The following is a 24,615-nucleotide window of genomic DNA, read 5'->3' as shown; positions in this document are numbered from 1 at the left end:
AAGCCGGACAAGAGACCCACCCTTGAATAATACCTGAGGAAGAGTCCAGCAGTGGTTAGGGTATAAAAATTTATTACACATACAGAATATTACCACTAACAAATGCAGACAGGCTAGGACTCAACAGTACTGGATGGTGGGTGGCCAGCTCTTTGGAAAGTGAACAGGTTTGGGTGGCTTGGAGCCTCATGCCACGCGGATTGGTCAGTCAGACAAGAAAGCATGAGCCAAACACCACGGGATGTCAGGGCATCGAGTGACTGCTGTGTGCCCACTGCCTTCCCCATCTGATCTGGAGCTTCGAAGGATGCCACACCCAGAAGCAAGCAACTGAAGCAAAGGGGCTTCCTAAGGTGGCCCAGGCTTGTCTGAAGTCATGGCAACACCGTTTTAAGCAATATGTTTAATTGGATGATTTCCACAAACTATACATGAAGTTTCTAACCGTCACAATCCAGTGAAGTACAAAACATTAAGTTACAGGCTGTGGGAAGAGAAGGCAGCACCAATGGTGGCACCTTCCAGTCCTGGTTGTTCTAGGGGTAGGGGTGGGGGAAGGTTTTCTTTTTTAAACCAAGCCCCTCATTTCAATGTACAAAAGAATTACTCTGATTGATATTAAATTGTATTGAAAACAAAATGGACTAAAAAGCAAATACTACTCTATGTTGGGGTGAAAATGGGAGGAAAGAATGAGTCCTTCAAAGCAGGAGGGGAGACAGTTGAGGGAAGGTTCTGTGGCTGTGACCCCAGGTGGTCACTCACGCTGCTCCATTTTTACTTTTGGTGGTCTCAGGAAGGTCCGGTTTTTCTTCTCTTTCTTCCCCTTCGTATTTGCTTGGAAGTTTCGCCAGCTGTCCACACGACCATCTCGACTTTCCTAAGCACCAAAGAGGTTTGAGGTGAGGAAACCAGTTGAGAGGAAGGGCCTGAGCCCGCTCTGCCGCTCCCCTGGAGCCCAGCCCAGCTCTCTGGAATAACCCAAGAGCACAACAGAGCAGAGCTTTCCTCCCATTTCCATGGGCCCAGGGAAAGGTCATGCCAGAAGGCAGGATAAGCCACAGGCTGAAAAGGAGGACAAGATGAGTAATACTCATCACAAGGAGGCCACCGTGTGCTGGGGGACGTCTGGGCTAGACATTCAGCCATGCTGTTTCTAATCCTCACAAAAAGCTGACTGCGGTGCGTTGTGCCACTGGCATTTCATAAGTGAAGACACCAAGGCTAAGAGAGGTTGAATCCTTTTCTCAAAGCCATGTGGCTAGCCACAGGATAGCCTCTCTTTCCCCTACACCTTCCTCCTGCCCTCTAAAACCTGGATGGAGACGCAAAGCAAGCACAATGCCTAGCCAGCTGCTATGGGAGGGCCACCAGTGTCCCTCCATCTTACTGAGGGGACTACTCATTTTCTCTCTTTGCATACACACAGTGGGACAGAAACAAAGCCATCAATTCTGGTTAGCCAATCCCTACCTGAGTCCTAAATCTTACAGAAGATAAGACCAAATGTTGCCCAATTCAGGAAACGGGCTGAGCCCCTGAAGGATATAACCACGATGTCAAAGAGGAATCAAGTTTAAAAGCCCTAAATCCCGCCACAGACAGGATACCGGGGTCAGAAGAACCTCAGTTTCTACTAAGTAGGGCACTACTCCAAGGTTACCCCCGAAATTACACGTACACTGTCCCTGAGCCCACGTGGCCGCTGTGCCCATCACACCGCTGCCAAGGTTACAGAGCATCAAAGCAGCTGAGCCAGGACTCATTCTCCAAACCCCCCGCTCTTCCCCACATAAGCCATTTCCTCGTCAGCCCCAGTCAGCCCCAGGAATGCCTAGGAACCAAGTTTCCACACTGAGAAGTTTTCTTACTCTGGAATAAGAGCCCCTGGCCACCTTGGAAACTTACCTCAAAATTTTTCTGCCATTCCCTTTCTCGTTTGGCTTTTTCTTGAGCTTCAATCTCTTCTTCCCTTTGTCGCTTCCTAGGAGGAAAACCAGGCCATGGGATTTATATGATACTTAGAGACTGTGTTAACCACACAACTTAGGCATCTCCCCACAGAAGCAAGTGTATAAAGTAAGTCAGCTCCCTAGGGTTCTCCAAGGATGGCTGTCTGCCTGGAAAGGGCTAAAAGCTCTTCATGAATGTCTCACTGTAAAACATGCAGATGAGACCATAAGGAGGGCTGTGGGCAAGATACAGATAACCAAGTTACAGAGAAAGACAGATAAGGTCATCAAAGCCCAGCCGACACTAATCGGAGGTTCTGGGCTCAGTCCATGACAGAGCTGTCTCCAGGACCTAGGCCACCTACTTCAGTAGACTGACCATTACAACAGCAGAGGTTCTTATTCAAGAGACTCTCTGGACAAAACCCTTTACTAAAACAAGGAAACAAGGACATTTCACACAACCTTAACTAACATGACCCAGTTATTGCTAAACACCAAGCAACAATACAAAATACATAAACTAAATTAACTTCAAGATTTCTGATGAGCAAGGAAAATCACACTTTAGGACACAAAACATTTTGTAAGTAATTACACTGTACAATACTACACCCTCACCAAAGCTGTAGCCACTAGTCACACAAAAGGCTCTGGCCTCAGTAACTGCCTACTTCACTCCAGGAAATTGGGAAGAAAACATATAGCACTCTTGATTATAAACTCCCTAAGGCCTATTCAATATTTCCCAAAAGTAAGAGAAAATTCCTTACCCTAGTGACTCAAAAGTTTGGCTCTTTCAGGTAACTATTTTAGACAGTGTCTTAAATGATGTACAGCAAAATTCCTTCATCAGGAAAATCTCCGAAGACTGTCTTGGTTAATCTAGGCATTTAGACATGGCTTAAACAAAGATACTGATATATACCTTTCATGCATCTCTTTGGCTTCTCTCTCTTTCCTTTTAATTTCCAGCTCAGCAAAGAGTTTCATGGTCTGTTTGTATACTGCTTGTTTGAACTACAAAAAAAAAATTAAGAACAAAAAAAGGTAAATAATTTTACCAGCAACTTAAATCAAAATCTTCCGAGAGAACCACTTAATGATGATGGCTCTCTCCTAGGAGATAAATAACACATCTGCCTATGCGATCTTTCCACTTTCACCATGTGAATGATACAGAAGAAACCTGCGCTAGTAAAAAGTACCAATTAAAAAAAAAATTGAAATTCTAGAGGGCCCTTTCCTCCAGAATTTTCATTTTCTTCTCACAGATATTTTCTAACTACTCTGTGCTAGGAACCAAGTGAGACACTAGAGCTATGCAGCTGCTGTCAGGCAGACTAGTCTCAGGCGTCTACTGACTATGGCAGGGCAGGTAGATGTCCCCCATCCATGCCCCGTTATCTTATAAAACCCCTTATCTCCCGTCTTGTAAAACCTCTTGTTAAAGCACGTGGCCATACAGCATAAAAGCCTGTATTTCCCAGGCTTCTTTGTAGCTAGGTGTAGTCATGTAACTTAAATTTTATCCAATGAGTTATCACGAAAAGTGATGTAGCAACTTCCGGGAATGTTCTTAGAGGGAGCCCACTTGTCCCTTCCTGCCCCCTTCCTCTAACCCTGCTGTTTGAACACGTGTTGAGTTGATGACACATCCTGTACTGTGAGGATGGGGCCAATACACTTGTTGGCAGAGCCACAGAAAGGAGGACACTGAGTCCTTGAATGACACATGGTCCAGGGCTGCCACACCAGCAGCCACCTTCTCAAAGACTATTAAACAAGAGAGAAAAAAGTCACTAACTGGTTCAAACCACCATCAATTGGGGTCTCAGTTGTATGCAGTTGAACTTAAATTCTAACTCATACATTGGCAGAAACAGATAATACAACATTAGACAGAAAACAAAACTCTATCTTTAAAACTTTTCCCCCAAATATGAAGTATTTTAAATAAAGAAATAAAAAAAAAACATCACGTTAAGTTCATGGGGTTTATTTGCTAAAATCAGAGACACTGGAGCAAAGAGTGATATATGAAGAAAAAGGGAAGTAAATTACTGTTACTTCTCTTTAATACTGTTACCTGCCAGGCACTACTCAATGAAAGCAATGCTGACAAATTCCAGTCCCTAATAAGGACACACGTCAAAGAGGTGAAAGAATCTGTAATGAATATTTCAATATTTTTAAAAGCTTCTAGATGAACAGTTACTGGTGATTTTTACTTTTTTATATTTTCCTGCCTTTTCCAAATTTCCTATCATTAGCATATGTTTCTTTGTAATCAGGAAAAAAAGACAACTAAAAAAAGTTAAGGTTCTCAATAACTTAGAACCAAGGAGTATTTATAAGAGGTTTTTCAGAAAAGACTAAAAAGTATAATTAAAGAGAAGAGAAAGTAGGACTGAGGAGGAAAAAACTAAAATACTGGAATGGAGTAAACCCAAAACAGGTGGCTAGTGGAAAAGATGACATAATAGTTCTCAAGCAGAGTTCCCACACAGAAGAGAACACCAGTCACTGTAAGTAAAACCACTGAAGGAAGAAGTTGATAGGAGATTTCCCTAGCAAGACAGCATCTCCTCAACCAATCTTTAAAAAAATAAAAAAAGGTAAGTATGCGGATAGGTTACTTATTGACCTAACTTGGGGCAAGATTAAGATGCCTTTATTATTTTTTTAAGCTAGTGAGGCAATCAGACACAAATATGTGAGTAAAATCTCCCTCTTAACCAGCCTCCACTGAAGAACCCCTGGGATTACCCGATGCTCCCCATTTCTTGGCAGCACATCACTGCCTGGAGCACAGTGAGTACCCGCGGCTAGTAGACAGCTGCTCACCCAGAGTCATTTGTGGTTACTCCCAAAGCTGCCTATCCCAGTTGCAATGACTAGTGTACTTATGTGGTGTAAATATCACAGAAATTGATGATTGTGGTTATTAAAATAAATGCTTGTTGGTTCTTTTAAAACTAAGTGGAATACTTTAGAAAGATTCAATAAACGTAAGTCCCTAAAAATAACTGCGGGTGAGACATCTGGAAAAGACTGAAAAAAGAACCTAGGATTTTGCTCTTGGTTTGCTTCACAGGTACCTAAGTTTTCAATGCACATCAAAAGAAATTAGACACTATGGATAATGCTTTGTGTTTTATAAAATAAAGTCAACTGTGAACTCCAATGACCAGACACACCCTCGAAGAAAAGGCCACAGCCCTATGTCCAAAACAATGTAAAATTTTCAAAAAGGTGGATGAATATACATTTAAATATTTTAAATTAAAATGTTTCTAGCACATATGCATCATTCTTTAGGCTTCCCTTTCTTTCACCCAAGTACTGAACCCAGTCCCACAAGATGAAGTGCCTTTTCCCACGTTTAACTTACCAGCTCAGGATCATCCTCCTCCACATTTGTAGGCTTTCCTTCCTTCTTCAATTGCTTTTTTCGCTCTTTCACCTAAAAAAGAATTTTTTTCCATCAAAAAATGAGCACTCATACTTTGAGAATATCCATTTTTAAGCTGCACACAAATGCTATGTGCACTTTTCTATGGGTATACAAAAAGTTTGCAGTGAGTAAAAGATAAGCCTCTCCCCTCCCCTCCAAAACAGCAATGCAATCAAAGAAAACTAGGAACCAGGAGTCCTTACTCTAACCTCACCCAAAATGCAACACAAGGGGACCAGCAGGGGAGTTGTCCCCAGTTCATCAGATCCTAGGCCAGATCCAAAGAGCCTTTGATACACTGAACAAATTATGGATTTATTTTTCATAGCCTGTGGTTATGTGTTTATAGCAAGGAAGTATATTTGTCAAGTTTCAGAAGAAGCTACAGAATTTGTGGCATTGAGTATCACTGTTTTCTGGCATTTCTAGAACTGCATTCTGGATAATTTTCACTGTGAAACCTTCTTAAGCCAGTAATTTTCACATTACATTAACTGATGTTTTTATCACTTTGGCCACCATTGAGATTCCTCCCCCAAAATAAATATACCCATTCACACAAGAATGACATTACTCCGTTAAATTACCATTTAGTCCAGCAAAAAGCCATGTGCCTTCTAAGCTCAGAAAGGCCCTACTGCCACCCTGTGGTCTGAAAGCCTGAGGATGGCTCCTTTACAGGCAAAATATAGAGGAAGGGTAACCACCACAATAATTCATGGACAAGCTGGCAGGTTCTTTTCTGATTTCTACCAGAATTTGGCCCTCAGATGCCATTTCCAACACACAATCAGCAAGATACCGTTATGGCAGTCCGTCTCCTCTCTCTCCTCATTTTCCTCACCTAAACTGGACTCATTTTTATTACTGGTTATACAGCTGTCTCTGATTCCACAGTTCTCCAGAGGAAAAGTTACATCCATATTCACTCCCAACTGAAACAGCTCTTATAAACAACCTCGAGATTCTTATCCCAGCATGAAAAAAATTAAAATAAAGACCTTTCTTACCTCAAGGAAGCTACGTTAACATTTCCCACCAATCAGGAGATTTAGGTAATGCAAAAAAATAAAGCCAGCTATAACTGACTTTATTTCAATTGAGTCCTCCCCAAACCTGTTATTAATACAGACATGTACCTTCTCCTATTTTTTTTTTTTTTAACTACTCATATCCCCTTGTCAGCCTTTCTCAATCCCATGGTTCAACCCCACAACAGAGGCAAGAATAAAAGTTCAGGGTCAAGTAGCACCATGGTTACTCTACTTTTCCACACTGAGAATGGGGTAATACAACAATATGTGATGACAGGGCAAGAAAAGTCCTCTTTCCACAACCTGGAACTGGTAAGGAAAGAGGCAGGAGCAGTGTCCTAGTCACTCCTTGTCCTGAGCTCGAGGGGTCAAGGATAACTTTAGGCACGCACTATTCATGACCGCCACAGCAAAGTGGAGGAGACCACAGAAGCAGTCATGCCAGTCAGGCATTGCTGTGTTAACATTTACCCTCCTACAAGGTGCCCGAGGCTTACTAATACTTCCTGTAAACACAGCAGCACTATAAATACTTACGGTGTGTTCCACGTATTCTTTTCCTGCCTGAATTACATCCAGGGCCCTCTTCTTTTGTTCCTGATCCAGTAGCAACTTGTAAGCTTTGTCCACAGCTAATGCAAAACATTGAAATTAACTGTTTCTGCAAACACCCTCTGAAAGTCTGAACTATACTCAGGCAGTGTAAATGGACTTGTGCCATCTAAAAGCATTCCCTTCTTTGTTAAAGTATTTACTGTTGTTAAACTAATTTAAAAACATACAACTATAACAATGACTTTCCTTGAGCGCCTTGGAAAAAATTAAATAGACACTCCAGGCTAAATACACCACATCAAGATTTAATTCAGTGATCAAATACTTTCAATTATTTTTATGTTCAAAGGAAAAAAATGATCCTATGCAGTAACAGTCTTTGTTGGCACATAAAAATTTTAACAAAGCAAAGTTAAGGTCTACTTCTAAACAGCAACATTCTGCTTTGAAATGACAGCTGTTCTACTGAAAACCACAGCTTCTTCATGACCAGAAGACAAAACTGTTTAACATTTTTTTTCTTGATCCAGGATTAGGAACAGTTAGTCCCTAGCATTGACAATATATTACTTAGAAGCAGGTAAATTTACAAATACCTTCAAAAGCCTTTTGTGCTCTGTCAGCGTCATCTTGATTTTTGTCAGGATGCACTAATATGGATAACTATAATAAGAGAAAAGTTAGGTTTGTCAATAACAGAAACATTTAGTAACTTTTTGCCTGCACCATGCCTCTCCAGAAAGCCAAAAGCTCTAAGGTATTACAGCAAAAACTGTCAGCCAGAAGAAGCACTTTTTAAAAATTAAAAAATATCATAAAATTACCAGAAGTATTGGTCCTTAACAAAATTCAAGTACCAAAAGGTAACCAGACACACAGGTGGAAAACATTTGGTTGAGAACAAATGTAAGCCTAGCATCACGAGGATGTTGTGATAATCTGGGGGAGGGAAGGGAACGAAAAGTACCAAGTTCCTTTTATATTTCTTATACTGAACACTCAAGAGAATAAAACAGTTATGAGGTATCATCTCTTTCCTCAAAGAACTTCTAATACCAAGCAGTGGCTCTCACCTCAGGCTGTGCTCCAACCCTGTGAAGATTTTCAGAAATACAGAGGTCTACTTTCTAGCCTGAGACTTTCTTAATCAGTCTCCGACATCTGTACTTTTCAAACCTCTGCCAGACTGGGTATCGTGTGATAGTAAGAAATTAGTGTTGTTAGGTGTGACAAGTAGTTATGTAAGAAATTGTCTGTTTTTATTGGGGGGGGAGGTACCTGCTGAAGTACTTAGGGGTGAAGTATTGTGGTGTCTGTAATTTGTTTTACAATTCAGCCAAAAATAGACAGTTAATGAAGCAAACTGTGGCACACAGATGATGAGTATATGAGAGTTCATTGCTTTATTCTTTTAAAAATAGAATTAAAATTTCTTATAATAAAAAAATTAAAAAATAAAAACCTCCACAGGTGATTCTTTCAGACAGCCAGGATTAAGAACCACTGACCTACCATCGCCAACTGACAGAAACAGTTCGAACAGAGGGACTGTGTTCGGGGATGATAGCAAGTGGGACTCTAATGCTAAATTCAGCATTAGTGGAACTGGACTTCTGAGTTCTAATTTCGACTTCAATCACCTATTAGCTGTGAGACCTTGAGCAATTCACTTAATCTATCTCTACCTCAGTTTCCTCCTCTCTAAATGGGACAATACTATATATGTATATCTTACTGGGTTGCTGTAAGGATGAAATGAAATAATGCAAGTAAAGAACTTAGCATACTGTCTAACGCACGTAGACAACAGTTAGCATATAAAGAAGATATACTACATGCCAAGACCTAGTCTAAGTGTTTTATGTGTATTAACCCATTCAAATCCTTATGACAACCCCAAGGGTAGTCACCATTATTATGTGCATTTTACAAATGAGGTAACAGGCACAGAAAGGTTGAAAGTAATTTGCCAGAGTTCACACTGCTTGTAAGAGGCACAGCCACGATTGAAACTCAAGTCATACAGCTCCAACACTCAGCTCCAACACTCACACTCAACTACTAGGCCCTATTAATGACTAAATAGGAACTCTTATTGAGTTCTTTGTATAGCTATGTAAATTATTTAAAAGTTTTGACTATGAATCTGAATGACTGCTTGTTTAATTGGGAAAGAATACTAATGTATTACATCAGAAAACTTGAAATTTTAGAAAAAGGGAAAAAAGTTGAATGTAAGTGCAGAGTAGAACTCAGGGAGAAAAAAAGTTATACGGTTATACAATGGGAAATGACTGAGTAGGCAAAAGTAAAAAACACCTTGGCTTAACAGCAGATCAGAAGATGATTATGAGTCAGCAATGTGGGGGCAATGACTATATTGAAAAAGCAAGCGTAACATTGGAATTAAAAAGTCTGCCATGCAGGAGCTGAGAATTATATTCAGCACCGGTCAGCTCTATTAAAATATGAAGTACATAAGAAAGAGGAGAGTTAAAAAAAAAAAAAAGACATGAAATATACAGAAAACCTACTTTGCAAAGACATTACAGGGAATATGATTATTCAACTCAAAGAAGAAAGAGCTTGGGGGTTACTCAGCTGTTAAAACTGGAAGGGTGTTTTAAAAGGCTACTATAAAACTTTGTAGCTTGAGTTATTAATTAGAATGGGCAAGAATCAGAGGTTGTGGATCTCCATTCACAGAGAACTTTCAGAAAGCACTCTTTATAGAAAACAAGGTATCAGTTTGCAAAAGATAAAATTATTGAAGAATGGAGTCTTAAAAATAAAAAAACATTATGAATCTTTTGACATGTTCTCTCCTGGAAGCCAAGGGATTTGGTAAGTATGACTCCAAGTAAGCTCTACTATTCTACCTTGTACCCCTCCCTCTTAAGAGTTACATAGTCTTAAAAAAAAAAAAAAAAAGTTAAATTTTGGCCCAAAAGTCATAAAAGCAAGTCCTAAGAGAATCATGTGTTCAATACATTTTCAAAAGATTCAAACTCCATCTATTACAAGAATATAGTACCATACCTGCCGAAACCTCTTTTTTATTTCTTCATCTGTCACTTCAGGATCTATCTGAAGGACCTAAAAAAATCAAAATCAAAACTGTAAAAGAGATTATTAAAAGGATTTGTAAATGTAGAGATGCTCAGTAACTATACATATTATAATGAGCATCTAGAACAGCACTCAGCCTTCTAGAACAGAGCCTGGCACACAGTTCTAAAAAACACTCAGGAAATATAAATGAGTAAACTAATAACAGAGTAACAGCTATACTGTTCTAGGGTTCTCAACTAAAACAATGGTTATTTCACTCCATCAGAAAAATAATAAACTATCCTACGAACAAGGGACATGTTTCCAGAACATAAGAAAAATGTTGCATTTCTCCTTCATTCATTAAGAAAAGTACCCATCTCCAACTCATCTCTGCAAGTGTGGAAAAAGCATAGCACAACTCAACAGGGGAAAAATTAGGCTGGCTACCCGATTTTCATCTCAATCCAGAAATGCCCACTTGGCCCCACTTTACAGCTATAATTTACATGGCCCAGTAGTTCTCAATGGCCATCAGAATCACCTGTGGAAACATGAGCGCGAAGCCTGGGGCTCACTCTAGGAAAGTCTGATTCCAGCTCAGCAGAACTGGGGTACAGCCAAATGGAGGAAAATCTGTATTTTTTGAGCAAGAGTGCTTTAAAATTAAATTTTATCATTCTTCTCAAACCCTGGGTATCCTGGAGTTGACATTCCTCATGAAGGATTCCGACCCCATCACCACAAACACATACATTCATCCAAACATTTACATAGCAGCTACTACCTGCCGAACATGCTGCTACACGCTAGAAATGCAAAGACAAATAAGCAGGGGAAACTTTCTTAATTACCATATTAGTTTTTAAAAGAAGGGAGTATTATGTGATAAACATTTAAACCAGATGACTTTATAGTGTGTAGTCCATGGATTCAACACAGCACCTATTATTAACTTAGTATCCAAGGCCAGAGAAAAGTACTGAAGGGCAGCGGGTGAGGTCTGTTAGAAATTCAGAAGAGTAGGACCCCCATCAGTGTGACTGAATCATATTAAAGTTTGAGCAGCACTCGTAAGGAATGATGACGGCGGTCAGAAGTAAGTGCATCTGAAGCCAGAAGAACTGACAATCACTTATCAAGAGAGGCAAAGAGAAAAAAAAGAAAAGAAACCTTGAAATGGAAAATACATACCAGAGAAATCAAAACTGAAAAGTAATCTGCCAGGCTTAGTCAGATGCTTACAGGGAGGGTCTTAGGAAAACTTGTCAAGGTTTATAGCAAGCTTTCAAAACATTCAAGAGCCCACCTACAGCAGCAGAGTTACTGGCAGGCAGTGAAGCTGAATCACCCCTGCATTCAGTAGACTTCTGAAGGTTTTACAAGAGCACACCCATTCTCAAATGCCAGGCATATAATCGGGGTGAGGGAACTTCAAAACAAAGACTTTTCAAGAGTGAGTGCGCCTCCTCATACCTTCCCAAGGGGGAAAGGAATTGTGAAAAAGTCACTCAAGAGGAAAAATGCAGCCATGTAAGATTTACAGACAAAGGAAGGTAACTGTACATACACAAATATTCAGAGAACTTTACTTTTCCTTGCTTCTGGGAAAAAGGAATGTATTGGAGCAAACCAAACTCCACCAAACCCAACAAAATGAATGTGAAAGGATGAAAATCATCCCACCTTCACAAAAAAGCCTCAATAAAGCTGTAGGCTAGAAATACTCATGCCAAATGTAATTCATAAACCTTGATAGATTCCCAGGTTTAAAAAAACATAGCTATAATTGAGGGTTTTCTAGGCAACTAGGGCCACTTGCGTGTGGACTCTACACGATGTTACTGAATTACAGTAATGTTGTCTTTCCAAGGTGTGGTAATGGTGTTGTGGTTATGTGGAAATGTGTTCTTGTTCTGAGGAGATGCATACTAAAGTATTTACACATGAAGCATCAATGTCTGCAGCTTACTTTCAGATGATTTGGCAAAAACGAAGAGGTATGTATAAATACATACATGTGCTCGCACACACACACAAACACCCCAAAAGTTATTTTTCCAAGAGTCGTAGCTCATGTTCACTAATCACTGGCAACAAATATTCACTGAGTGCCTTCAAAGCGAGCTAATCCAACTTATTTTCTATCTTGAGAGTTGGAGGTGCCATATGTGCCCACGAAACACAGTGAAGACAATAGGTCTATCCCTGTGGCCCAAATCTCTTAGAAGTCACCTTTGTATATACATTCAGCACGAACTTGTGCTAGAGGTTGTGTGTGCTATATACTGTGTTCACTATTGTTCTCACAGAATTTAAGGTGCACAATGGAAGGAACAGACAAACCACAAGTAATTCCTACCAAAATGATAAATGCCATATTACTGACATGGCTCTAAGGAAGCACACAGGTCTGTTCAGATCCTTGGAAGATTTTTCTGAATGCCTACTATGTCTCAAACTTTGGGGATACTGCAATGAAAAACCCAGTCTTGGATCTCGAAGAATTAATCAATCATCACACAAAAATGCTTGACTGTGGCATTTATAAGTTCCTGAACTCAAATAAGGGGCAACAGTCTCCTCTGGGATCTTCTGCTTCTAAGAAGAATTCACTCTTAAGTCATAACTGAACTCTCTGATCTGTTAATAATGTGCAAGCTCCAGAGTCCTGTGAGGTAAACACCTTTCTTTCCAACGTGCTAAAGAAGATAAACAGAATACAAAGTCTGTGACACTGCCTTCTGGGGCCTTAAAGTTAAATCGAAAAAAGGAACACGAAAAAGGCAGGATTGAGCAGGGGCACAGGTTCATCTAAGCTTATGGAAAGAAGTGGGAGAGGACCTTTAACCTAAGAACAACTGCAGGCTACGTAAGACGCTTGCATAATGGCTGAAGGTTAGAAATGTATCCAAAGAGGGAGCTGCAGAGATGGCAGGAAGGGGGGAAAACGCCCCTGGATTAGGATTCCTATAATAAGACCCCTCAGAGTCCCAGGCTAATTTCTCCCTTTTCTACCTGCTGCTCAGTAAGACGACATATAGGAAGACTACTCATGTATCAACTTACAGCTGAGAGAACAGCTATTACTGCATCACTTCCCCTTCCTAGAAAAGTCTGATTCACCTAGATGTCTCAATAGTTGTTGTATGAAACAACAGAAAGTTTCCTAAATTGCTAGGAACACCTAACTATGACTTACAGTCAAAAAGCAACTTTATAAGACAATGACACCCACCCTACAAAGCAGCCAGCACATTTGTATAAAATAGAAAAGACAAAAATTTTAAGGGACAGTCATGGAGTCCTGCCCCCTCAAACACAATCTTACGCCTTCTCTATTTTTTTTTTTCGCTTGTTTGGGTTTTGTTTTTTTTTTTTTTTTTTTGGAAGGGGGAGTAATTAAGTTTACTTATTTTATGTATTTATCTGTTTACTTATTTATTTAATGAAGGCACTGGGGATTGAAGCCAGGACCTTGTTCACACTAAGTACACACTCTACCATTGAGCTATACCCTCCCCCCAACCTTACCATATTCTTTACACATCCAAACATACTTCTACAATCTGGACAGGAGCTACAAGGTAATGAGTTCCACTTTCAGGGCCACATCAACTGGTAGGGCAGTAAAATCCTAGCATTCATACTGATCCCAATGATCTGTTACTCTTCATCAATCAGATCTCTACAAGAAACAATAATTATCTTAACAAATAAATGGGTAAGTTATTTGCTCATGTGTCCCTTTTTCAAGGTACATACTATCTCAGTTTAAAAGTATGACTAAACAGAAAGAACATACCGCCAATTCTTTATCACCTTTCAAACATATTATCTCCCTCTACGCATCTCCCCCTCACCAAATCATATCAAAATATTCTCTAAACCTTTTATCTTCCTCTTCTCTTCCTAAGGAATGCAATCCAAACATGTTAAGTGGGGCTAGGCAAAGTACACATCTACTTTGGGTGGAAAGTCAAGATGGCCCAGAGCAGAGTGTCAGAGCCCATCCGGGACAAAGACAAAAAGCCACACAGGGAGAACTGGCCAGTCACATGGTGCTGGAGCCTAAATGGGGTGAGGATAGCATCCACAGAAAGGTAACCCAAGATAAATTCCAAAATGGGATGAGGAGGGCCTCTCCATTGACAGGTAGCCTGCCACAAGCTGTCAGAACCTAAGCAGGACGACACTGTCAATATGGAAGGTAGCCCAGTGTAGGACATCAGAGCCCAAGAGGGATAAGGAAGGTATCCCCATGAAAGATGGAAGTAGAGCCCAAAGGGTGTTTGAGACCAAACAGGATAAAGGGAATGTCCACTATGGGAAAATGGCCCAGCACAGGGTACAGGAGCCCAAACAAGGACATCTCCACAAAGAGTGGCCTAGCATGGGGTGTGGAAGCCTATGCATGGTGACATGGGTGCTCATGTAGGAGGGCATCCAAAGTAACAGGGCAGCCCAACTTGGATGCAGGTGCCCAAGTATACCTGGCACAGAGAGTTGGAACCTGAGCAGAATGAAGAGGCCCTCCACGTACCACATGACCAGAATTGTGGAGTCAGAGCCCAAGTAAGATGAGGAGGGTGTTCCCAGAAGAAGGCAGCCTGACTCAGGGTGTCAAAAGCCAGAGCAGGGAAGGAAGAACGCCTGCTTGGTGAGGAGGATGCCAGAGCCCAAAAGGCATGAAAAGAGCTCCCAGGTGGTGGAGGGCAGCCACAGGGAGCCAGAGCCACATACCCACAGCAAAGGGTGACCTGGCAGGGGAGTTTAGAGTTCAGGTGTGGGGAGAAGGGTTTTTGCACAGTGAGGCAACCTGGTGTGGTGTCAGAGTAAAGCAGTGTGAAGAGGGCATTTACACGAGGGAAGGAATGGCAATGGGAGATCAGCTGCATACAGGAGGATCAATTAAGCAAATATATATATTAAAGATAGTGGAAGGCAGATTTCTCATTATCAGAGAAGGGAACTATGAACATGGAAAGAAAAAAAAACCTAGAGTAAACTCTGTGGTGTTGGATTGAACTTCTATGTAAATATGTGTATTTACACACACACACACACACACACACACTCTCTCTCTCTCTCTCCCCCTCTCCCCCCCCACCCCTTTCCTTAGTCCTATCTAACAACAGGGTCTGGAAGTAGTGACATTCCAGTGGCACTGAATATACCGAGCACCCACGTTTGATTTCTAAATACCATTACTCTTCACTAAAAGGAATCAAAGCTTCTCAATTAAATGGTTAATACCAGGCTGGGTCAGGAAAAGTACAAGAATGCCCAATAATCAAAGAATGAAGAAGACATATCAAAAAGACAAGAGCTGGCTTGAAAGTAACCTACTGGCCAAATTTGGGACATTTGAGCATCACAATAAATATCGAATTATAACCCACTGAATAAAATAGGAAACCCCAAGTCTATATTGACAAATGAATACACTGAAACTTTGATAAGGACAGTATATTCACACAGTCTCAAAGGATCTCCTCACAAAACATTTATCAATTACAAACAGTAAAAAGTAACTTCATGAATAAACCTAGCACGCATCTTTTTATGTGACCAAGTTAGTATCAACAGTAATGGGATAAATCAAAATCACCTACCACTTTACAGGTTACAAAGAGAAGAACGCAGTATCACTTCTGCACTATTCCTGCCAACATTGTATAAACTGAATCTAATGTGAAGAAACATCAAACTCAAGCTGAGAAAGATGCTACAAAATAACTGGCATATAAACTTCAGAAAAGCCAGGGTCATGAAAGTCAAGGAGATTGAAGGAGACTAAAGAGACATGCCACCTAAATGTAATGGGAGATTCTGGACCAAATCCATTTGCTTTAAAGGATATTGAGACAATTAGCTAATATGAATGGGGCCTGAGGATCACATAGTAACAATGTATCAATGTTTACTTCCTGGTTTTGATGGTTACATTGTGGTTCAGTAGGAGAATGTTGTTTGTTAAAAAATATCCTGAAAGTACTTCCAGGAAAAGGGTCATCATATTGACAAATTAGTCTCAAATAATTCAACGAAGTCTTCATAATGTACTTGCAAATCTTTCTTTCTGCAGATCAGAGATTGTTTTGAAATGAAAAATTTCTTGAATTGTTTTAAAGTGAAAAAACTTCTTGAAAAATTCTCTTAAAAAAATAGAAACAATGGATGAACCTTGAAATTATTACACTAAGTGAAATAAGCCACATAAAGACAAACATCGTATGATTCCACTTACATGAAGCACCTAGAACAGGCATTCACAGACAGAAAGTAGAACAGAGGTTGGGGGTAGGAGGACTGGGGAGTTTTCAATTTGGAAAGACAGAAAATTTCTAGAAATGGAGAGTGGTGATGCTTGCACAACACTGTGAAATACTTAATGCCACTTAACTTTACACCTAAAAATGGTTAAAATGTTTAATTTTGCTATGTATATTTTACTACAATAAAAAAAGTGGGGGGAAAAGTTTTTTATAAGTGCTCAATAAGTGCTTTTTATAAGATGCAACAGTATTCATTTCAAAGTTGCTTACAATTGTGAACAATTAGAAACCAATTTATCACAGAATAAAGGAATTACTGAAATAATAATTACTTTTAAAAAGTATAATAATTTATATAACCATATAGCATTTAAAATAGCACAAAGTGTTCTAAGTGAAATAAGACAGAAAGAGAAAGAAAAATACCATATGATATCACTCATATGTGGAATCTAAAAAAAAAAGGACACTATGAACTCATCTACAAAACAGAAACAGACATGCAGACTTAGTAAACAATCTTATGGTTACTAGGGAGAGGGGGTAGGAAGGGATAAATTTGGGAGTTTGAGATTTATAAATGTTAGCCACTATATATAAAAATAGATTTTTTAAAAAGTTTCTTTTGTATAGCACAGGGAACTATGTTCAATATCTTGCAATAACCTTTAATGGAAAAAAATATGAAAATGAATATATGTATGTATATGCATGACTGGGGCATTGTGTTGTATACACCAGAAACTGACACACTGTAATTGACTGTACTTCAGTAAAATAAATAAATAAATAAAACAGCATGAAATGTATGACCCTCTGTTTTTAAATAACACATGTGTTTGTTTGTTTGTTTGTTTATGGGGTGGGGGTGGGTGATTAGGTTTATTTTGTTTGCTAATACAGGTGCTGGGGATTGAACCCAGGACCTCGTGCGTGCTAAACAGCTGCTCTACCACTGAGCTATACCCTCCCCCACTAAATAAAACTTTTAAATAAAACAGTTTGAACATAAACAGGCATTTTCTTAGGTGGGCTTATACATGACTATTCTTACTTTCTCTATATTTCAAATTTTTTTGTAAGAAATATGTGTTTTTATAATCAGGAAATGTTTGGGGGGAGGGTATAACTCAGTGGTAGAGTGCACACCTAGCATGCATGAGGTCCTGAGTTCAATTCCTTGTACCTTTACTAAATAAATAAACCTAATTACCTCCCCCCCCAAAAATTGTTTTTAATCTAGATACTATAAACAGGAAATGTTTAAAGTTATAAAACTAAGGAAACCCAGAAGAGTATTTGCTTGCCTATAATCTTGTGACCATTTTTTGATTGAGGTTTTTCACTGAGGTAAAACAGAAAAGTTTTAACAAGCAAATTAAATCAAAGACCCTAAATTTATCAAGGCTAGCTACCCCTCCACATCTAAAAATAAATCCATATATATTGGGGTTACTAAAAGACGAAAGTTCTGCTCACAATAAAATCACCCACAGGCAATTCCAACTATGCACAGTACAAATTAGGTATGTGTTCCAAAGTCGGCCTGCCTACAGCTATGTAAAGGTCCCTGTCACAGGTCACAGCAACATTGGGCAGCTCACCTCAAATGGGTTCAAATTGAAGTAGGAGGAACCAGGACGAGTCAATCTTTCAATCTGATTTTTGGATGTTAGAACTGAATCTCTCTTCTCTATTTGTTTCACCTAAAACAAAGAGGATAACAACTTCATTAGCAAAGCTCAATAACAAACTCTGAATTGTCATCTTAAGTTACTCACTGACATGTTCAGCAAACATTTGTGTATCTACATGTTCAAGGTATTCTGCTAAACATTTTGAGGAATAATTACAAGTTATCATTTACTGAAATTTAATATATAAACAGGTGTTTATTCCTCTCAACAATTCTATACGGTAGGTACCACTACTATCCCTATTTCGCAGATTAAAAAAACTGAGACGTAGAGAGGTTAACTGACTTGTTCCCAATCACCTAACTTGTAAACTAGAATTTTAACCCCATCAGTCTAACTACAGAAAAGGCAGCAAGAAGATTCAAAGATAAGTCATAGCCATTACCTTCAAAGAGCTTCCACTCTATAAATGGAAAATATACTTGTGTGTATTCACACTTAAATTTACAACTTTTTAAGGAAAAATACAATTACACTGAAATAGACACTAAAAGCAGCACTAAAAAAGTACATAGGAGAGAGCAAAAAACTCTGCCAATCTGACTCTTGTAACAGAAAAATCCCTGACCTGAAGACAATGCTAAGGAGAACAAGTACCAGGTAATCCCAGGAAAACATCCACTGTGCCACTGTCAGAGTTGGAATTTTAGTTGGAATGAATCTCTGGTATATTGCACACTATCTTTATTTCCATAGTCAAAACGAATTTGAAAAGGATTTCAGTAACATACAAAAGTCAACCCTCCCCAGCATCTAATCTTTCTCAGCATATTCCCTCTTCACTCTTCTGTAAAACAGCACGCCATTCCCCTGCATACTTTTTCCCCAGACTTATTTTTTTCTCATAGCACTTACCACTACTTGACAGTACATTGTGCATCTGTTTGTTTATCCTTCTCTATAGAATGCAAGCTCTATGAAGACAGGATTTTTCTGTTATTCACTACCATATCTCCAGGACCTAAACAGTATACTAGTCCACATGAGGGGCTCAATAAACAGTGGTTGAATGATATTAAAGAGTCCTCCTTTAGGCACTTTCTCTCCTCCAATTAAACAAACCAGGATTGCTTTAAAAAAAAAAAACTGAACTAAGAAATATTAATTAAAACAAATTCCACTATAATTGCTGAGTCCCTTTCAAGTGAATTAGTCATTTCAAAAGGACAGACTATAATGGAGGTACGCATTTCCTTTTTTTAAGCTCAATATTTTGGAGAAACTACAACGTAACAAGCACTGTTACAAATACCAGAGATAAGGGAAAGGGTATAGCTTGGTGGTAGAGTGCCTGCCAAGCAAGCACAAGGTCCTGGGTTCAATCCCCAGTATCGCCACTAATTAATTAATTAATTAACCTAATTACCTCCCCACCAAAAAAAAAAGACAAATACCAGAGATAAAAAATCAATGTGACATGGTGCTTAAATTTGAGCAGCTCACAGTCATGGATATGAGCAACTCCATTCCTCATATCCATGCCAATTTAAAGAGGTCCACTTTCAGCCGTCTTTCGACTCTTAGAAAGATGCTTTTACTTTATATTTAATGAAACCTTTTCTTATACATTAAACCCTTTAACCCTCATGAAAACTCTTGCTTTTATGTTAACTCCTGTTCTACATACGTGGAAACTGAGGATCAGTAAAATCAATGCCTTGGAAGAATTCAATCACAGTCATTACCTTCCATGAATCCAAATCGAGCTCCTCTGACCCCAAAAGGTAAGCTTTTCTTTAATTTATTCATTCATTTACACAACAAATACTTATGGAGCAACTCTTTTACTAGGCGCTGGAGATGCTACAGTAAACGAGGCTCAGACCAAATTTACTCCCCTCTTAACATGATATCAAGCTGTTACCTGTTGTAAGAACTAGAACAAATTATTTCACCTACCTAAACCTCAGGTTTGTCATCTGTAAAACGGAAATAATGCCTACCTGGCATGATGCACAGTGCCTAGCGTTCGCGAACGGCAAAAAAAAAAAAACTATTAATACAACTCACTACCGAGGACTAAGAGTAGAGAGTGCTTCCGTTTGGAATAAAAATGAGGGCCAAGCAGGTTAAGTCTCTCCCAGGAAAGCCCAGCCCCCGCCAGCACCCCCCCCCCAGCCCCCCAGCCCCTCGACAAGGCGGACTTGGGGAACTATGCGCGCGCCCAGGCACTTCGTTGGCCACACTGACCCCCTCCCCTTTTTCGCTGCGCAGGGAATTTCCCAGCAGTATCAGGAGACGCACACACACCCCCAGCCACCCACCGCCCCCAAAGCCAGACAGGAGGGGCCGCCGAACGGTCCAGGCCAGGAGGGCCACTGCCTTCGCCAGCTGGGTGGGTAGCCCCAGGTGGGGTCGCCCCAGTGCCACTATTTCTCACTCTGTGTTCACCTCGCTGTAGAAGGTCATAAATGCTTCTTCCGTGCTGCCTCCGCCACCCGAAGCCCCGCTCTCTCCTGGAGCCGCCATTTCCCCGGCCCAGCCACCACGTGACTCTTGTGCGCAGGCGCTGCCTCACGTGGTTCTTACAGGCCCGCCTCTCTAGCCCCGCCCCCTTCCTTCAGCCCCTTAAAGGGTTCGCAGCTCAGCTAGACGTCTAATCTAAGTAAACTCTTTAAAATTGAGGTAAAATACATGTGACTTACAATTAACCATTTTAAAGGAACAATTCAGTGGTCTTTAGTACATTCACAGAGTTGTGCAACCACCACTTCTATCTAGTTCCAAAACGGTTGCATCACCCCAAAAGGATACCTGGCACCTAGTAAGCAGTTCCTCCCAATTCTTCCCAACCCCTCTCAATAATCTGTGTTCTGTCTCTATGGATTTACCTATTCCGGACGTTTCATATAAATGCAATTGTACAATATGTGACCTAGCTTCTTTCACTTAGCATAATGTTTTCAAGGTTCATCCGAAGCATAGCAAATACCATCACTTCATTACGTTTTATGGCTGAATAGTATTCCACGTATGCATATACCTCAACTTGTTTATTCAATCATCAGATGATGGACATTTGGATTGTTTCCATCTTTTGGCTATTGTGAAATAGTGCTGCTATAAACATGTGTGTGAGAACCAGTTTTCAATTTGGTGGGATGGGGAGGGGAGGATATATACTTAGAAATGAAATTGCTGAGTCACATGGTAATTTTATACTTAAATTTTTGAGCAACTGCCAAGCTGTTTTCCACAGCCGCTGAACCATTTGCATTCCCACCAGCCGTGTAGGAGGGCTACAATTTCTCCACATCCTCACCAATGCTTATTATTTTACGGTTTTAAAAAAAATTACAGCCTAGATGGATCTTTTGCATCCAGCAAGACCCTCCACTGGATACCCAGCTAGGAGATAATTAAGAAACAGCAGTATCTGAGAACTAAAAACAGAGCTTCTGAAGAAGGAATGGCACTTAAATATCTAGAAACACACCAAATTATTATCAGTGGGTGGTGGGCTTATAAGTGATCATTATTCCTATCCTGCTTTTGTGTTTTTTCTGTTTTGAACATTTGAAAATGTACCCCGCAGCCATTTCCTCCCATTTAAATCATACAAACCAGGGCTAGTATTTTTCCAACCAAAAGATGATCAATAAAAACTGTTCTACAATTTTATAGACAGCGAAGAATATATTTTTACAATCATGAATAAGATCTGGCCCAAACCTTGCATCTAAAGGATAAAAAACTGGACCCAGATAAAGAAAATGACCTGTAAGCCACTACTGTCTTGTTCATATTTATCAGATGGCTAAAGGAAGGTCAAGGCAAGCCTTCCTTAGATTCCTACCTATGCTCTTTTCCACTTCATTGCACCACATTGCCAAAAGTCCCGTTATCAAGCCCAGTTGATAACATGTCAATGTGTTTCGCAAATACATATTCAGTGCCTACTTGATTGATCAAGGCACTGATAACTTAAGGTCAAAGGTGCAAAAAGAGAGAAGGAACTAAACAGAAGCTATGATAGAATGACAAAGTTAGGGAAGTTTTCTCTGAGCTGATGTTTAAGCTGAGACTTGAGACTGAAATGTCAATGCAACAAAAGAACATTGATCATATGCATATATGTTAAAAAAAATTTTTTTTTCTCCCAGCTATAAATGACTAAGTCAGCGTATCCTGGACATAGCCGCCCCCCAACCCCCATATTGCCCATTTTATTGACATTAGTAGTCCAGGAAAGGGAAAGCTTCCTTTGGGGGTTTAATAATAACCTTGGGACTGAAATCTGAGGTAGGGGTGGACGCCGCACCTAATTCTGATACAGCCGAGAGCCGAACCTCGGCTTCGGCCCCTCAGCTCCAGCTTTTCCCCACTATCCTCCATTATTTTTCTCCAGTCCTTTGACCCTGGAGCCCTTGCTAGGGATTGGCTAAGAATAGGTTCGTCTCTCGGTCAGGATTCGCTGAGAACTACAGGAACCCCGCCTCCCCTTCTTATGATTCGCTATTTCTAGGGTCATCCCGCCTCTCCAGCGAAACGATTGGCTGTTTAGACAGCAGCGCTTCTAGCGCCTACGGAGGAGCAGCACGTCCGGTCACTGGAGAGGTGCTTCACTGACAGCGATGGCAGCCACGGCATTGGCGGTGAGGACGCGGTTCGGCGTGTGGAGCGTCTGGGCCATGCAAGGCCGAGGCTTCAGCTCGGATCGGGTACGCCGGCGGCATCGCCCGTTGCCCCAACCCTGAGCGCAGATCCGGTCTCCCCCTCCGCCCTTTAAACAATGCCCTCGTCTTGTCTCCGCAGCCAGATAGTGTCCGCCCCAGCGAGGGTGCTGTCCGGGATGCCGGTGGGGCCTTTGGAAAGAGAGAGCAGGCTGAAGAGGAGCGGTATTTCCGGTGAGGCCCACGGGACCCCCATCCTAGCTCTGGATCTCTCACAGCCTTCTAATCCTTAAAGTCCCAATCACCCCACCCATCCCTCCCTGGTGTCCTGGGGCGCCCCAACCCCAACAGAACCCATTACACCTAATGCTTAAGGGCCCAATTGTTGCCACTTATAGGGTGCTCCCAGTGCCCTGCCTAATAGTTCCAAAGCCCCCAAACCGTTTCCACCTGCAGGTCTCCAGAACTTGCAAACCAGGGCTCAACTCTTCCTCAATCACTTACCATCCCCACTCGTGGAATTCTCTCAGCGTCATGCGAAACGCCCCCCAGATTCCTCCCAGAGTACCTAGATCCGACGGTTCCAATACTTGCAGACCCTCTGAGCCTGATTCCCTCGGCCCTCACCCAGCTATCACCCTAGACTTTAGTTTTGCTAACTCCACATGGATGGATCCCCTAACTCTTAAGCCCATCTCAAGACCCCCACGTCTCCCCAACTCGCCTGTGCGAGTGGGTCTAGGAGCTGGTGGCAGCTGCTCATGTTTGGAACCCCCCTCTCCCCTGCTTCTTGGAGACATTTGGCCTGCCCCGCCCAGCCCAGTTCAGCTTCTGGGCTGGATAGATTTCTCTAGCATTTAGGAGTATGGAGTGGGCTGGGCAAACCCTGAGTAATCTTACACTGACTTCTGTCCACAGTGGGGAGCAGCTTGGAGCTAATCTTGCTTCTGCTTCTCCTTGGGTTATCTTTTCACTTCCACCCTCTCTTGCTCACTCTTAAGAATTATCACCATGGCACCTACCATAACAGAGAGACAAGGTATAAGCCTTAGAGACCATCAAATTGGCCTCCTACATTTTACTGATAAGGAGAACTGAGGCCCATATGTTGCCGAACCAACATTTTAATCATCTCTTATTGAGACCTAACCTGGACTGCCAAGTACTGTAAGAGACCCTATCTTTTTTTCCCCCCTTCATTTTGAACTTTACAGTAGGCCTTGCATTTCTCAGGCAAAGAAGCCTTAGAGAAACTGGGACAGGGTACATATACATGTCCTTTAACTATCCCCTTTGTTATCCTGCCCCTTCCCCCCTCCCTGCCCCTCTATTTTTGCTCTTTATTCCCCCCAAAAGGGATTCTAGTTTCTGAGTTGTTCTTCTAATAAGTCCCCTTATTAGGGGCTTAAGTCACACCTCTGGAGCTTTCTACTTAAAGAGGAATCTGAAAGGAATAGCTCATTAGTGATGGAATTTCAGGCACTACTGCCAGGAAAATGGAATTACTTTGATCATCTCCTAAAAATTATACATCTTAAGATGGAGTGTTTTTTCATAGCGGGGCTTGAGAGGGTAGAAGAGGGTGACCAGCAAGACTCCCATCGGACTGGGACTCCTGTTCTTTGCCTTAGGTATTTCAGGTTATGCTTAGAGAACTCTTTGGGGTAAAGGATTAGGATTAAACCCAGAGACACTGTGTCCTTCTAGAGCTCGAACTAGAGAACAACTGGCAGCCTTGAAGAAACACCATGAAAATGAGATCTCTCATCACCATCAGGAGATTGAGCACCTGCAGAAAGAAATTGAGCGGCACAAGCAAGCTATCAAGAAACTAAAACAACATGATGATGATTAAGTGCACACAGTTCCCCATAGAATGGCTACCTATTATTGCCCACTTCTATGTAGACATAGTTCTGGTTTAATTAATATCAATCTGTGTGCTGCCAACAAATTACAATAAATTGTCATCAATGAA

At 40.9% G+C, this 24,615-nt stretch overlaps 2 protein-coding genes across 2 annotated transcripts; one reads left to right on the top strand and one right to left on the bottom strand.

Annotated features, from left to right (window-relative positions):
* Window positions 1-388: 388 nt before the first annotated feature.
* On the bottom strand, window positions 389-20,541 carry DNAJC8 (DnaJ heat shock protein family (Hsp40) member C8). Its single transcript, XM_010996896.3, has 9 exons — window positions 20,416-20,541; window positions 17,932-18,033; window positions 10,038-10,094; window positions 7,595-7,661; window positions 6,981-7,075; window positions 5,347-5,418; window positions 2,881-2,972; window positions 1,909-1,984; window positions 389-880 (listed from the first exon to the last, which is right to left on the bottom strand). The coding sequence occupies exons 1-9, from the start codon at window positions 20,491-20,493 to the stop codon at window positions 758-760; spliced, it is 762 nt and encodes a 253-aa protein (XP_010995198.1). The 5' UTR covers window positions 20,494-20,541; the 3' UTR covers window positions 389-757.
* A 1,979-nt stretch (window positions 20,542-22,520) lies between these two features.
* ATP5IF1 (ATP synthase inhibitory factor subunit 1) lies at window positions 22,521-24,615 on the top strand. Its single transcript, XM_010996897.2, has 3 exons — window positions 22,521-22,685; window positions 22,780-22,871; window positions 24,345-24,615. Exons 1-3 carry the CDS (start codon window positions 22,599-22,601, stop codon window positions 24,490-24,492), a joined length of 327 nt encoding a protein of 108 aa, XP_010995199.1. The 5' UTR covers window positions 22,521-22,598; the 3' UTR covers window positions 24,493-24,615.

This window comes from Camelus dromedarius, chromosome 14 (assembly GCF_036321535.1).
Source record: "Camelus dromedarius isolate mCamDro1 chromosome 14, mCamDro1.pat, whole genome shotgun sequence".
Classification (NCBI taxonomy): Eukaryota; Metazoa; Chordata; class Mammalia; order Artiodactyla; family Camelidae; genus Camelus; species Camelus dromedarius.
Note: the sequence above shows the minus strand (reverse complement) of the source record. Positions and strands in the feature narration are given on the sequence as shown.